Source organism: Loxodonta africana, chromosome 3 (genome assembly GCF_030014295.1).
Source record: "Loxodonta africana isolate mLoxAfr1 chromosome 3, mLoxAfr1.hap2, whole genome shotgun sequence".
Lineage (NCBI taxonomy): Eukaryota > Metazoa > Chordata > Mammalia > Proboscidea > Elephantidae > Loxodonta > Loxodonta africana.
The window spans coordinates 59,857,786-59,871,872 of record NC_087344.1 but is presented as its reverse complement, the minus strand read 5'-3'; the positions used below and the strand labels follow the sequence as shown (position 1 = coordinate 59,871,872).

The following is a 14,087-nucleotide window of genomic DNA, read 5'->3' as shown; positions in this document are numbered from 1 at the left end:
AAAAAAACAATCAAACCAGAACTGAGGAACTTCTCCACAGCCATAGCCAATGTTACCTAAGAACGTGATAGTTACTTTAGCAAGAAATAATTACCCAAACTTTTGACATGTAACCCTAATTTACAAAGTCGTGTCTAACCAACCTTTTAGTCATTGGCGATTGCCATCGCTTTCCCATCTGCATCCTGAGAGCAGTGGAGAAAAACAAATGTCATGAATTCCATTCACCAAATTATTTACTTTGATGGGAGTTAAGTAAAGCTAATGGAGATATTTTAAGGAGTGTTCAAAGATGTCCAGTAGCTAATGTTATGATTTAACTGTTCAGTCTTCCAGTCATACACACATAAGACATGGTGGTACAGTTTCTCATTAAATGGTAATGACTATCCTCCAAAAGCAAATTATTAATAACAATAAAAACACCCCGCAAAACATAGTTGACCATCTCGTTGTAGAGTCCTTGAAAAAAAGGGATTAACCAAATTCTAAAATAAGCTAATAGCCCACCCCTTAAGTTATAACGTTTCACTAAAACTACAGAGCTCCAGCAAAGACTACTGAAGAAAAAACACATTACCGAGGGGAAGTCTCTTTCTGACGCTTTCGTGGTGATGGAGAGGCACTCCGGGAAGGCGAATGTCTCCGCCGCCTGCCTACCTCACCATTCTTCACATGGGACCTCTTGGGCCGCTCATCTTCTGAAGAGGATGAAGACCCAGAATCTATAATTATACAGTAAAGAAAAAATTACATTAGGTCTATGCTTACAAGAGTCTGTCCAAGTTTTCTCAATCTAAGTGAATGGAAAGTCCAAATTAGCAGGTACACTAATGTCATGTTTCGCTGCTACTCACAGGATAGAGCATCAGGATTGGAGGAAGACTCATTAATAATTTGCAATGTGCAAATGACACAAATCTTGCTTGATGAAAGCAAAGAGGACTTGAAGCACTTACTGATGAAAATCAAAGAATACAGCCTTCATTACGGATTACATCTCAACACAAAGAAAACAAAAATCTTTACGTCTGGACCAGTAAGCAGTATCGTGATAAATGGAGAAAATACTGAAGTTGTCAAAGATTTCATTTTACTTCGATCCATGATCAACACCCATGGAAGCAGCAGTCAAGAAATCAAATGACATATTGCATTGTGCAAATCTATTGCAAGAGATCTTTTTAAAGTATTAAAAAGCAAAGATGTCACCTTGAGGACTAAGGTGGGTGTGACCCAAGCCATGGTATTTTTTAATCACCTCATATGCATGCGAAAGCTGGACGATGAATAAGTAAGACTGAAAGAGAATTGATGCCTTTAAATTAGGGTGTTGGCAAGAATGGTGACTATACCATGGACTGCCAGAAAAACTACCAAATTTGTCATGGAAGAAGTACAGTGAGACTGCTCCTTAGAAGCAAGGATGGCAAGACTTCGTCTCAATGTTATCAGGAGGGACTAGTCCCTAGAGAAGGACATCAGGCTTGGAAGTGGGTCAGCGAAAGAGAGGAAGACCCCCAACAAGACGGAATGACACAGTGGCTACCACGAGTGGTTCGAGCATAACAACTGTGAAAATGGCACAGAACCAGGCCGTGTTTCGTTGTGTTGTACACAGGTGTTTCGTTGTGTTGTACACAGGGTCACTATCAGTTGGAACTGACCTGACAGCACCTAACAGTGCTAACGTAACCAAACGTGTATGCGAATAACAGTTATGAACAGATGGTATCAATCAATACATGCTCAATGACTTAAAAGCCAACCATAAAAAATATACACAATTATTGATATAAACAGGAGCCCTAGTGGCACAGTGTTTAACCACTCGGCTACTAACCAAAAGGTAGGTGGTTGGAGCTCACCAGCCGCTCTGTAGGAGAAAATTGTGGTGGTCTGCTTCTGCAGCCTCGGAGACCCTGAGGCTGTTCTACTCTGTCCTACAGGGTTGCTGAGTCAGAACTGACTCCTGAACGGTGGGCTTTTATTAATATAAACAACTAGGCCTCACTTCCACAGTACAATCCAACCGAGAAGACACAAGTATTCCTTAGGAAGGCTAGTTATTTTCCAAATAACTAAAATAACTAAGCAAAGCTTAAAAAGCAACCCCAAGCAATTACTTGTTATTCCAAGCATTTTTACAGCTACTGAAAGTCATATTCACGTCCAAGGAACTTATTTCTATATCCCTAACATTTATCAAACGACAAAAACCCAAATGCATATAGCATTTCCTACGGGCTTGGTAGCAAATCCTGGGCTGCGAAGAGAAGAGCTTCAATTGCAGCACGCTTCCTTAATAACTGTCCCCAAAAACCAAAAAATTCAAAACAAAATCCTAAGTACCAAAAAAAAAAAAAAAAAGCCCAAGAATTTTCAAGCTGCTCCATGATCAACCTCATTGTAGAGAGCAAAAACTACATAGCTTTTAATGAACTTAATGCCACCGGCGGAAGATCAGGTTTCCATTTTATAAATGGAAAAGCAAAGGTAGGACCTAGACTCAGTCACAAACACCAAGTAAGCTCATAAGAACAATCTCGTTTAAGAATCAGGTTTGTTTATGGACCCTTGGATCCAGCAATTCCTTCTACGGTAATCACTGTTTTCTGGATATATTCGGGGAGTATGACTGAGGGTTGGGAGAATCATACTTTCCAATTTATATTCCTCTATTCTGTTTTGCTATTGTATTCTAAGGATTTATTACTTTGATAATTTAAAAGAAAATTAAGTTTTACAGAAGGACTTAAACACAAAAGGAAAGTGGAAAAGGATGACGAAATGTTTAGGGGACACTGAAATTGTTAATGATGATGGAAAAATTAGGAACAGTTAACAGTAATGCTCGAACAACATGATAAACATATTTAACGTCACCGAACTGTGCAGGTGAAGACTCTTGAAATGGCAAATGTCTGTTATCTATGTATGTACTGCTATCAAAAAAAAAAGTAACAATGCCCCTCCAACGTATTTCTGTACAGGCGTAAATACATTGCATTATAATTTCTCTTAAGCACACTCACTACACTGATGGATATTTACATCTGAAGTATCTCATTAGGAAACTCAAGTAGGAAGGCTCAGTGTGCATACCAGATGAAGACTGCTGGTTTTGTCGTCTATACTGGCGTCTCTGCTGCACAGAATCTGCTGCTGCCATTTTGCCACCTTTATCTTCTTCTGAAAGAAGGATGCATTTAGAAAGTGTTTCTTTAGTTATGCATACAGAAAATGGAATTTTTATCTGGTTAGGTCAAACAATGCTTTTTGTTCAAAACTGGGAAAATTTCAGCCTGTCCATGATTTCCAGTCCCGTGTCAACATATGATGCCCACTGCCCTGACCTTTTTTTTTCCCCTGTGAAATGGTTGCACTTCTGAATGTTTCTTTCCTTTGTCTAGAGCCAGACAGCTCTCTAGGGGAAAATATTACAAATGTTCCCACCTGTTAACCTTGTAAAACTACATTTTTTACAAAGGAAAAAGGGCTTAAAATGCCAATTTAAATTTATCATCACCAAATGTAATAAAACATATGTATTTAGGCATTTACTACTAGTTAGACTGGGTTCCCTGGTAGCGTAGTGGTTAAGTGCTACAGCTGCTAACCGAAAGGCCAGCAGCTCAAATCCACCAGGCACTCCTTGGAAATTCTATGGGACGGTTCTACTCTGTCCTACAGGGTCGCTATGAGTAGGAATTGACTCAACGGCAACGGGCATACTGGTTCCAAGCATGAATGGTACTGTCATGCCCACTTAATTGGTGACAGAAAGAAAATTCACATAAATTAAACAAATAGCAGTTAAGTGGTGGAGCTGGAAATTCAAACCAGGTTTTTTCCTGACTTCAGAGTCCTAGCTCTTAACCATTTAGCACATCCTAAAATTAATCTTCAACCAGAAGACACTGACCAAATGTACCATAACTCCAAAACAGCTTAAAAACAAAAACAAAAATCTTACCCGATTCAGATAACTCTACTTTTCTAGGCTTGGGTGCTGGTGAAGGGGACTCTCTTTTCTCAGCAACTTTATGTTTTGTCACTGAAAAGTAATAAAGGGCAAAAATTATATATAAGAAAATAAAGCTACGCAACAGGATGCCTTCATCTGTACCAAACTATCTTCAAACATTTGGGTAGACAGAAATTCTTCTGAATATTTCGGTAACTTGAGACTGTAACTTTTATAAATCGTAGAAAAGTGTTATTCTTGTAAAGAATTAATTCCTATAGAACCTTACAGAGCCCTGGTGGTGCAGTGGTTAAGAAAGCAGCTGCTAACCAGAATGTCTGTAGTTAGAATCCAGCAGTTGGTCCTTGGAAACCCTGTGGTACAGTTCTACTCTGTCCTATAGGGAAGCTATGAGTCACAATCTACTTGGCAGCAATGGGTTTGTTTTTTTTTATTTTATAGGACCTTAATAGTCATTACCTGAAATGGAGGCAAGAATTTTTAAATGTTTGGTGAGAAACTTCAAAGAGTTCTATAATGATTACTGCATCCTGAGAGTCTCCCAAGAAAAACAACAGTTAAAAGAGGTTGGGAAGGTAATGCTGTTACTAACAAAGTTTATACAACGTGTAACATCCAACAAACTAAACCTCTACGGGCTATTTGAATCCCACAACCTAAAACACACACACTCCATATGGGATGGTTAAAAAGCTTTCAAGCACCCACTGTACATGGATTCAGAAAAGTATTAACATAAATTATCAATAAGTAAGATCTGATGAAACCTGGGTATTTGGTCAGTAGAAGAGGAATGAATTAGCCAATCAAGTGGCAGAAGGCTCTATGTAGAGCATAACTTTCACGCTACCAAGAGACTGGAACTACCTATGAAAAAGACTTTTGCCATGACAAAAATTATTGAATATCCAGGCTGAAGGATTCTTTCTAAAGGTTAAAAAAAAGGTAGCAGCTCTGTGAGATACCTAAGATAGTAGGTGAGCTATGGGTACCCCAAGGATCATCCAGCCTATCTTTTCCCAATTGCATGAAAACGTATTATCATGGCAACTACTTTTATACGTCTGCTGTGTTATAGGTAGCGTTAAGGACTGTTCCTTAACAGTATCATCCCCCAAGAGGGGAAATCTTAGACCTGAGAAGAAGCTAGGTAGCTTCACCAAAGCCATACAGATAATCTGAGTGACAATTTGAACCCAAAACTCTTATTTTCCATGGCATGGGCTCTAACTTTCAACAGCACTATGCCTACTTATAATCTCTGTTCATCGTGCCAACTAATCAAAAGTATATACCGGTAGGCATCAAATCAATTTCAACTCATGGATAGCCCATGTATGTCAGAGTAGAACTGTGCTCCATATGGTTTTCAATGGCTAATTATTTATGAAGTAGATCACCAGGCCTTTCTTCTGAGGTGCCTCTGGGTAGACTCAAGCCTCCAACTTTTTAGTTAGCATCACCCAGGGACACCAAAGTATATACAGACATGTTAATCATTAATCTCACCACTTGAAAAACATCCCTCTGAGAACTAGAACTTGAAGAATGTATGATCCCCTCACGATCCTTACTCGCTGTTTGATTAGAGCAATTACCATGGAATATTTAACCCAGAGTGCAACACATCTCATTTAACAGACATTCATGTTCAGAATGCTATAAAGGCTTACTCCAAGGGGTAATAACTTTTGAGACCTAGTGGTCTAACACAGCATCTCATTTTGGCTTAAGTAGTCAAACTGGAGAATTTCCACTGAAATTTTTCAATGAAATGCATTTTATTAATGATTCTACCTTTTAAACCATTTGGACAAACCACTGGATTAGATAAAGAATGGTTAGTTAGCCCCTCATTAGTTATCATGAATGATAGAGAGTGGGGATGGCGAAGGTGTATTTAAAACTTGCATACTGACAAAGAAATGTGATAGAGATGTTTTAAGTACAGAAAGCTATGGTTTGGTCACTATTCTCCACTTAGTGTCAGTTAATCCTCAATTCCTGAAAAGATAATATCAGCACCCATATTAAACCACCTCAGATAACTGGGCTCCAAAATTTGTCTGGAAGCTGGTTGTCTGGATATTAGAATGTATTTTTCCCCTAAAAAACATTAAAAATGAGGTTATATTTTTAAGACAGCTGGTGTTATAGACTGAAAAGTATTCCCCAAAAAGATATGTTAATGTCCTGACCCTTGATACCTGTGAATGTGACCTTGGTAAGAAATACGGTCTTTTAGGTTAACATGAAATCATATCGAAATACAGTGGGTGCTAATCCAAGCGGAGGAAAGACAGCAAGTGAAGATGCCTCAATAAACCAAGGACTGCCTAGGCCTACATACCAGAAGCTGGGAGAGACAAGAAAAGGATCTTCCTCTAGAGACTCTGGAGGGAGCATGGCCTGGCCATGACAGGTTGATGTGTACTTCTAGCCTCTACAGCTGAGACAATAAACTTCTGTATTTTAAAGCCACTGACTTTGTGGTACACTTTGTTAAGGCAGCCCTAGGAAACTAATACAGTTGGCTAATGCCTACTTAGTAAATAATACAACTGAATGCTTTATCTTGATTCAATCTCTCGTTAACAACTAAGCTAAAAATCATCTTTAATTATTCTTAATATAATCATACCGTCAGTCAAGTATCCATGCCTTACTCTGGTTATTTAGTATGACTGACTGAATCACTTCATTATTAACATCATAAATAACGCTAATATTCCATGAGAGGTTTTTATTTGCCCAAGTGAGATTTTGTACAGTTTACTCTGTAATGGTTTTTAGTATTTAAAGTGAAAAACCATTCTAGCATGTAGTTAGAAATCTAAGAAGTCAAGTGAAAAATCAGAATTTTAAATTTACTTCAACAGTTGTTAATTATTAATCTCCCAGACTTGCCCAAAAGATCACTTATAAAGTCACCTTCTGACCAGAATTAGTTTTCTAAGTGCTCACAGAATACAATTTATCTTTGCTAAGTTGATCTGAATAAACTCAAAATTACCACAAGTACAAATTCTCTTTTTAACGTATCTTATTGAAAACACCATGATTTCAAAGAAACACCGTTTTATGCACCACTAAAGATAAAAAAATTTTTTTTTAAAGATAATGTCAATTTAACTATGACTTGCTGAGATGCATCTGGAGATCGCTTCAGGTGAGGGCGTATGTTGCACTCCAAATAATTTACCCTTAAATTCCTCCAAACACGTTTTCTGTCTCCCTCTGAGGCCAAAAATACAAGATTCCCCCTTCTTTAGCAGTTACCCACTATTAACAGCAGAGTCCTCAACGTCCTGATTTACTAACTGCTGTGTGAGACACAAATATAAAATTGTATTCCATTTCAATGATGTCACTGCTTATCTGGATATAGAGACTGCAAAGAAGGCATTTCTGAAATTATACTACCAGGTCTACTACTAGCTAAGGAATTTCATCCTTCCCTCCATCTTCCTGCTCCAGCAGTTAAATAGGTATTCTGGGGTAGGAAAGTACGTATTACTCAACTGAGAATGAGAACTCTTAAATTCTAGTCCTGGCTGACTCAAGTGACTTAACCTGTCTGAGACCCTTTTCTGGAGGACAATATGTAAAGTCTTCTCTAGCTCTGAAATTTCATCATAGAGGGCTGGAATTGTTTTAATACAAAAGGCTATTTCTAAATAGCTCAAACCAATATTCAGTTTCACTGGACACAAGGCAGCCTCTGAATATACTGCGGCCCACAGTGTTTATCTTTGGCTGAGGTTCTGTTTGGAAATGGAAGCCCCACCCCAGAACTCATAGGAGTTCAACCACTCCCTTATCTTCCACCATTGCTTATTCCATTTGTTTGAACTCTTTCGCTCTATGATATAAATAGAGAAATCACAACTTGATTTTTTATAAGGTTAACAGGGGGGAACATTTGTAGTATCTTCCCCTGGAGAGCTGTCTGGCTCTAGACAAAGGAAAGAAACATTCAGAAGTGTAAACATTTCACAAGGGAAAAAAAAAAGGTCAGGGCAATGGGCATCATATGTTAACACGGGACTGGAAATCATGGACAGGCTGAAATTTTCCCAGTTTTGAACAAAAAGCAATACGGGGACATGATGTTATGAAATCATGATCCTGAGGCCCCCTCTCCACACTTGTATAAAGTCTGAACTTAGAAGAGCTGAAGGTTTCTCTAGTTCAGCTTCCTGTCTAGGTCTAAAGAGTCAATACACCAAAAATAACTACTATTTCTGTATCATCTGCTTATCTTCATATCAAAATTCAGACAAGAATGTACACAATCACTAGCTGCTGATGCCCCCGTCACTGACTGTTGGTCTCTACCTCACTGTAATAGAGATCGAAAAAAGGAAAGCACAACTTGCCTCGCTAGACATGAGCATACTGGGGAAATTATAGGAAAGACATAAACAGCAGGCTTGCTGACCAGAAATCCTGGTCTCAGTAAGATGTGTAGCTGAAATTTTACCCATTCCCATTTTGTTTCTAACCATTTAAATCTGATCAAACCACCCCAATATATACTAATCTACAGATTGTTCCTCAAAACCCAACTGCTTCCCTTCCTCTACTACTTACCTTTCAGGCTGTGTCATCCCAACCCTAAGCACCTGACTTGATTCAAATGGATCCTACAGTTCTTCTTCAGGTGCATTTAAGACCAAAGGAACAAACCCCAATAGACTACAGCCTTCACTCAGACTAACATCACATTCTGCTTGCCCAGGAGGATCACAGATCATAAATTCTGCATAAACCAATCTGCAGAATAAATCAAGGACAACACTCAGAAGAACCGATTAGAGCCTAAACTGAAATTAAAAAGAAAAAAAAAATAAATCAGCTTTTAAGAGGACACCCTGTCCTCTTGGGAGCACAATGGGGCCTAGAAAGAAAGAGAGTATGACGTCCTCAAATAAGATACCAAACAAAAAATCTTCGGGGGGAAAAAGTTAACTGGTCTCGTAGTAATAAAATGATCCTGTACGTCCAACATAAACTTTGATGAGTTACCCCAACTCAAACAGCCCACAGCTGGTCATATTTATTTTCACCTGTTCAGCGCCAGAGAGCACTGCTAAAACTAAATGCCTTTATATGTAAACTCTATTCAACAAATCTCAAGAATTTAAAGCAGGAAAGGTGAGCCTCCTTACAAGGAACGTCACATACAAATACTACCCAGTCACTTCATACTTTGAGGTTGGCTGGAGGGCAATAACTACCCACCTTGTAGCCAAATAAAGAAAGAGAGAACATAATGTTTTTATGTGATTGATTTTTACCTTTACCTGAAGTTCTCCCTGGAGAGACAGAAACACGACTTTTTCTTGTACGGTTTGACTGCTGGGGTGTTGGGGAATGACGAGTTTTTGGCGGTGGAGTTGCTGGAGGTGATGGTCGGTGCCGTCGCCTTGGAGGACTTGCTGAAGGAGATAACCTACGAGTTTTTCGAGGGGGGCTGGATGTCCTCTTGGGTGGCTTCTTTGGTGGTGACCGGGAACGAGACGAAGAGGACGATGAGCTACTCCCAGACAAGGATGCTGATGAGCGCCTTCTTCTGTGAATTAAAAAATTTATATTCACTAACTGCATACTTAGAGTGACCTTACAATATGTACAGTTTACACAAAAATACAGCTATTTTTATCCAACTTTTGAGTTTATGTAGCTAAGCACATAAATGAGTCCCCCAAAAATTGGCAACAGAAAAAAACCTAGAACAGAAACAGCTAGTTCTGAAACTAAATATAAATATTCTGATAAATGCTTCTGTTTGACCTATCTCCCCAGTTATAAAATGTCACCTTGAGTGCTGTAATACAACCAATCAGTCTCTTTCGTCCTTAGGAAAGATGTCAGTGTTTTGGAGTTTGCATACAAAATTTGGGTGTCAAAGTTATTTTCCACTTAATAACACACAATGTCAAGCAACCCTTAGGCTGCATTAAAAAAAAATGTACAAGATTAGGAATTCATTTAGCTACATAAACTTAGAAGCAGGGGACTCTCGAATTCTGCGGCAAAATTTGTGGTAAGTTCTGTTGCAATTATGTGTACCTGCAGAATTCACCTTTGGCAGAAGAATTCCTGAGAACCTGAAAAAAAGAAACCCTACCTTAAGTGTGAGATAAAAACTGGCTGAAAGGGAATCTTACACAATCTGCAAAATATTTTGACTGCTAGATGGCTTAGTAAAGCAAATTAAAACATGCTGTTTGCAAAACTCCAGAATAAGAAATAGTTGTTTCCACTAAACTTGTATTAGAAAGCACCATTAATTTTCTCCTAAGGCGAAATAATTTTAGAGAAATGTGATGCCTGAACTGACTGACCATTTATATTACTAGTCTCATCTATCGGTAGTAAACATCAATTCCAGAATTTTTAAGAGTGGCAATTAAATAATCCTATACCTTGACAAGCTCCCCCAATACAGTAATTTTTTTCTAAATGAGGACTCTGAAAGACCTCGATTTGCAGAAACAAAAGAATTCTGTGTATGTGATGTTTTCCCTGTTTTCAAGTTTATTTGGTTTCCTGAAAAAAAAAAAGTGAACGACTCAAAATTCTGCCTTAAGTGTAACATGAAGCACAATCATCATAGTTCTTTCCAAAAAGAAGTGAAATGTATTGCCAAGAAAGCACAAAAACACTGCTACCAGTGCACCAGGCCTCTACTTTGAGGTTTAGACACCACTCTTTTTTGTTAAAAGTGACAATGATTTAAAGGAGGGAAAAAACAAAAAACTGTACAGGCAAGGTTAAGTTTATGCTTAGTCTCTGCAAAAGTGAAGATACTAAGGTACTAATAATGGTTATCTCTGTGGAACGAGATTATGGGGAACCTTCACTTTTTTGTTTTGTTTATAATAAAGATTTGTTACTGACATACATGACAAAAAAACATAAAAATATAATGCAAACAGGTAATTTTAATATGGGTAAAAATAGTTCACTGGACCTGTAGTCAGCTACTTTTCAGAAGCCAGTGGCAAGGTAATAGCCAAAGGAAGAGCCAAGGTGGCCAATTCCTTTACTTGGTGGTAGAATTTCTTGACGGGGTATGGAAAGATAAAATAAACACAAAGGATCAATAAGCTGGTAAATTTTCTGTTTTATTTAGAACACTGGACTAGACATTTTTTTCACAGCACAAATAACAGCACTACATTTCAAATATAAAGAGTTGGCACTTTAGAAGACATTATTTAACATCACTTATGAATTCTCCTTTTCTCCCTAGGGGATATTAACTCAAAGATTATCCTAAAACAAACATATGGTGCACTTTCAAACACTTGACACTTCCAAACGAAAAAAAGAAAAATCTCACCGTCTAACTGGAGATCTACTCCTTCTATGTCTTGGTGGAGGAGGCATTCGCCTTGGTGGAGTTCTCCTCCGAGGAGACGGTCGCCTTCTTGGGCTGGGTCGCCTTCTAGGTGAGTATGATCTGCCATAACAAACAGAAGGGGACCTGAATAAATCAGAAGCAACTCATTTCTTGACAGAGTTTTCTCAACGGGCACATTTTAAAAAACAGATTTCAAGGGACACAGAGGTTTTTAAGGTATGCAGAAAAAGTGTCCTCAAATTCTCTATGTAAATCCAAAGAAAATACTGTACTAAATGTTTCCTGGATTCTCTGGGTGGCATAAATAAATGGTTAAGTGCTGACTACTAACCGAAAAGTTGGCAATTCAAACCTACCACCCAGAGATGCCTCAGAAGTAAGGCCTGGCAATCTACTTCTGAAAAGTCATGGCCTTGAAAACCCTATGGAGCAGTTCTACTCTGCACACTTGGGGTCACTGTAACTCAGAATCGACTCAATGGCAACTGACAAGGTCAACAGTTTCCTACTGCTTTGAAAATCGTTTATCTGATTTTACCTAAAAGAGTACTACATGAAAACGAAGGTCCAGGCTGACTTTAAAGCCACAACTTACCTTGATCGGGATCTATGACGCCGTCTAGGTCGAGTATGAGAAGGAGAGCGAGAACGCGTCCGGGACCTTGACTTGGAACGAGACCGAGATCTTGGTCGAGTCTTCTCCTTTTCCTTTTTAGAATTTTTTTCTGGTGAAGGTTCTTTAGGCTCTGGTACAGGTTCAGGCTTGGGAACTTTCAGAATGTCACTATGGAAAACACATGGAGTTGTTATGAGTCGATATCAACTTGACAGCAACTAACAACAACTAAGCAAACGAGTTTTTCCCCCTTCTGTTGAGATCACTAAGCGGTAATGTAGTGATATATTCAAAGTATTTCTCTCTTTGAAGGTTTCAAAATTCTTGAAGACTTTCCCCTAGCTCCAAGTAACATGTACATCAGTGAAATTAACTGAGCACTAACAACTCTAACTATGTTTTGAAAAGTGCAAAGTTGTCCACAATATACTGAGAAATAAGTTACAATATACTATATATCTGAAAGAATACAACCAACAGATAGCAGTTGTCACTTCTGAAGCGTTTTACTTATACTCTCCTTTACAATTTTAACTTCAACAAGTTAATTTTACAATAAAAAACCTAGAAAAACAAACAACCGAGGAATTTTACGTTTTTAACTCAGATGTGTTAACAACCTAAAACTATACTTCTAAATGAACTGTTGCTGTGTACTTGCCTAGTAGAAGTGGCCTCTTGTACTGAAGGTTCTTTTACTTTCACTGAAGGTTCTGGGAGCTCTGGAGTTTTCTCCTTCTTTTCTGGAGCAGGGGAAGGACTCCGGCTCTTGGTTCTGTGACGGGGAGATCGAGAATGACTGCGCTTTCTCTCTCTCCTGACAGGAGAAGACCGTCTTCTAGGGGAAGGAGATCTGGATTTGCGTCTAGGATGAAAGCAATTTTTTTCAGGTTTTTGAATAACATGGATGGGGGGGGAGCAAAGGGAGTGGTAAGGCTTAACCTTTTTATTTACACCACTACTGTGTACACCTGAGAAGTTCCCTATGGAAATAGAATATCCTATTTCATCTACTTGATAGGGAAAGGGCCACAAGAGAAAAAGGAAGACAAATAAAAGAAGGACGATTTCTCAAATATATTGGTCATAGGGAAGGGAAGCACAGACCTAGGTTCTTAATCATTTCCAGAAATAAGGTGACCAAAGCCTAACTTTTCAGAGGACAAAAAGGATGCTTAAAAGTAAACAGTGTTATTCCCTACCAATAAATCGAGCCCAACAAAACACAGCTTTTAAGTGCAGTCAGATCCCACCATACAGTTCATCAAGCAGAGCCTAGAGGTGCCAAAAAATGACTACTGCAACTAACAAATTACGTTCTTTAGAAGAGAAATATATCAAATTTGCGTAAGACAGCCTTTCTAGAAGAAGAAAAGGCCTCAATAAGTCTGCTTAACTTAAAAGCATTTTTTTTTTATTCACAGTAAAAGGAAATAGACCTGGTTAGTAGACAAGTAGTTACTACTGTGACAACTTGTGTTTACCTTCAGAAGTACTGTTCCTTGCTAAATAGCTTTTAATATCAAATATATGAATATATACAAATAAGAAATTACTTTCTCTCTTTATTAATTTCAGGAGAGATTTATGAAAAATAAGACTCTTAAAAATGAAAAGCCTAACAGAATTCTCACCTTTTACCACAAATAAGTAGAAGCTGAGTCGTGGATTTAAAAATGTGAACCTAACAATAGTCTCATTGGAAGGAAGAAGAAAACAAATAAATGATCTGAAGTTTGAGTTCAGTACAACCATCTGAGAAAAGCAGAACAGGGAAATTAGGTAGGTATAATATGAACAGCTAATGGGTACAGATTTCTTGGAAAAAAAAAAAAGTTGGAGTACATCCAAAAATCACTCTAATTAAATGCTACACTGAAACTAAAGCAATATGAAAGAAAAGTCTAGAATTTGATTTAGAAATTAAGAGCTGGACAACTCACCAAGATCTTAGAAACAATTATTGTAGTCAAATGATCTCTCTCAAACAAAAGCGGAAATACTTCTTCAGCCCAAAGGCAAGTCACAGCATATCATGAAAATTACATGATGGGAGAAATTCCCTGAATACTGTTGCTACCTTCCTTTTTAACTGTGAAAGCTTTGCTTCT

The 14,087-nt window shown here is 38.2% G+C and overlaps 1 protein-coding gene across 14 annotated transcripts in view; it reads right to left on the bottom strand.

The window, feature by feature from the left end:
* SRRM1 (serine and arginine repetitive matrix 1) overlaps positions 1 to 14,087 on the bottom strand; it is a 34,241-nt gene that overhangs the window by 13,660 nt on the left and 6,494 nt on the right. For 2 of the 14 annotated variants that reach the window (XM_010595088.3, XM_023554375.2), the window contains 8 exons: positions 12,638 to 12,841; positions 11,956 to 12,144; positions 11,340 to 11,459; positions 9,289 to 9,563; positions 3,977 to 4,057; positions 3,106 to 3,192; positions 581 to 725; positions 144 to 185 (listed from right to left, as the gene is read on the bottom strand). In XM_010595088.3, coding sequence (XP_010593390.1) covers positions 144 to 185; positions 581 to 725; positions 3,106 to 3,192; positions 3,977 to 4,057; positions 9,289 to 9,563; positions 11,340 to 11,459; positions 11,956 to 12,144; positions 12,638 to 12,841 — 1,143 coding nt within the window. The remainder of the gene's footprint in view (positions 1 to 143; positions 186 to 580; positions 726 to 3,105; positions 3,193 to 3,976; positions 4,058 to 9,288; positions 9,564 to 11,339; positions 11,460 to 11,955; positions 12,145 to 12,637; positions 12,842 to 14,087) is intronic. The other 12 variants (XM_064281480.1, XM_064281481.1, XM_023554374.2 and 9 more) reach the window with 12 other exon arrangements.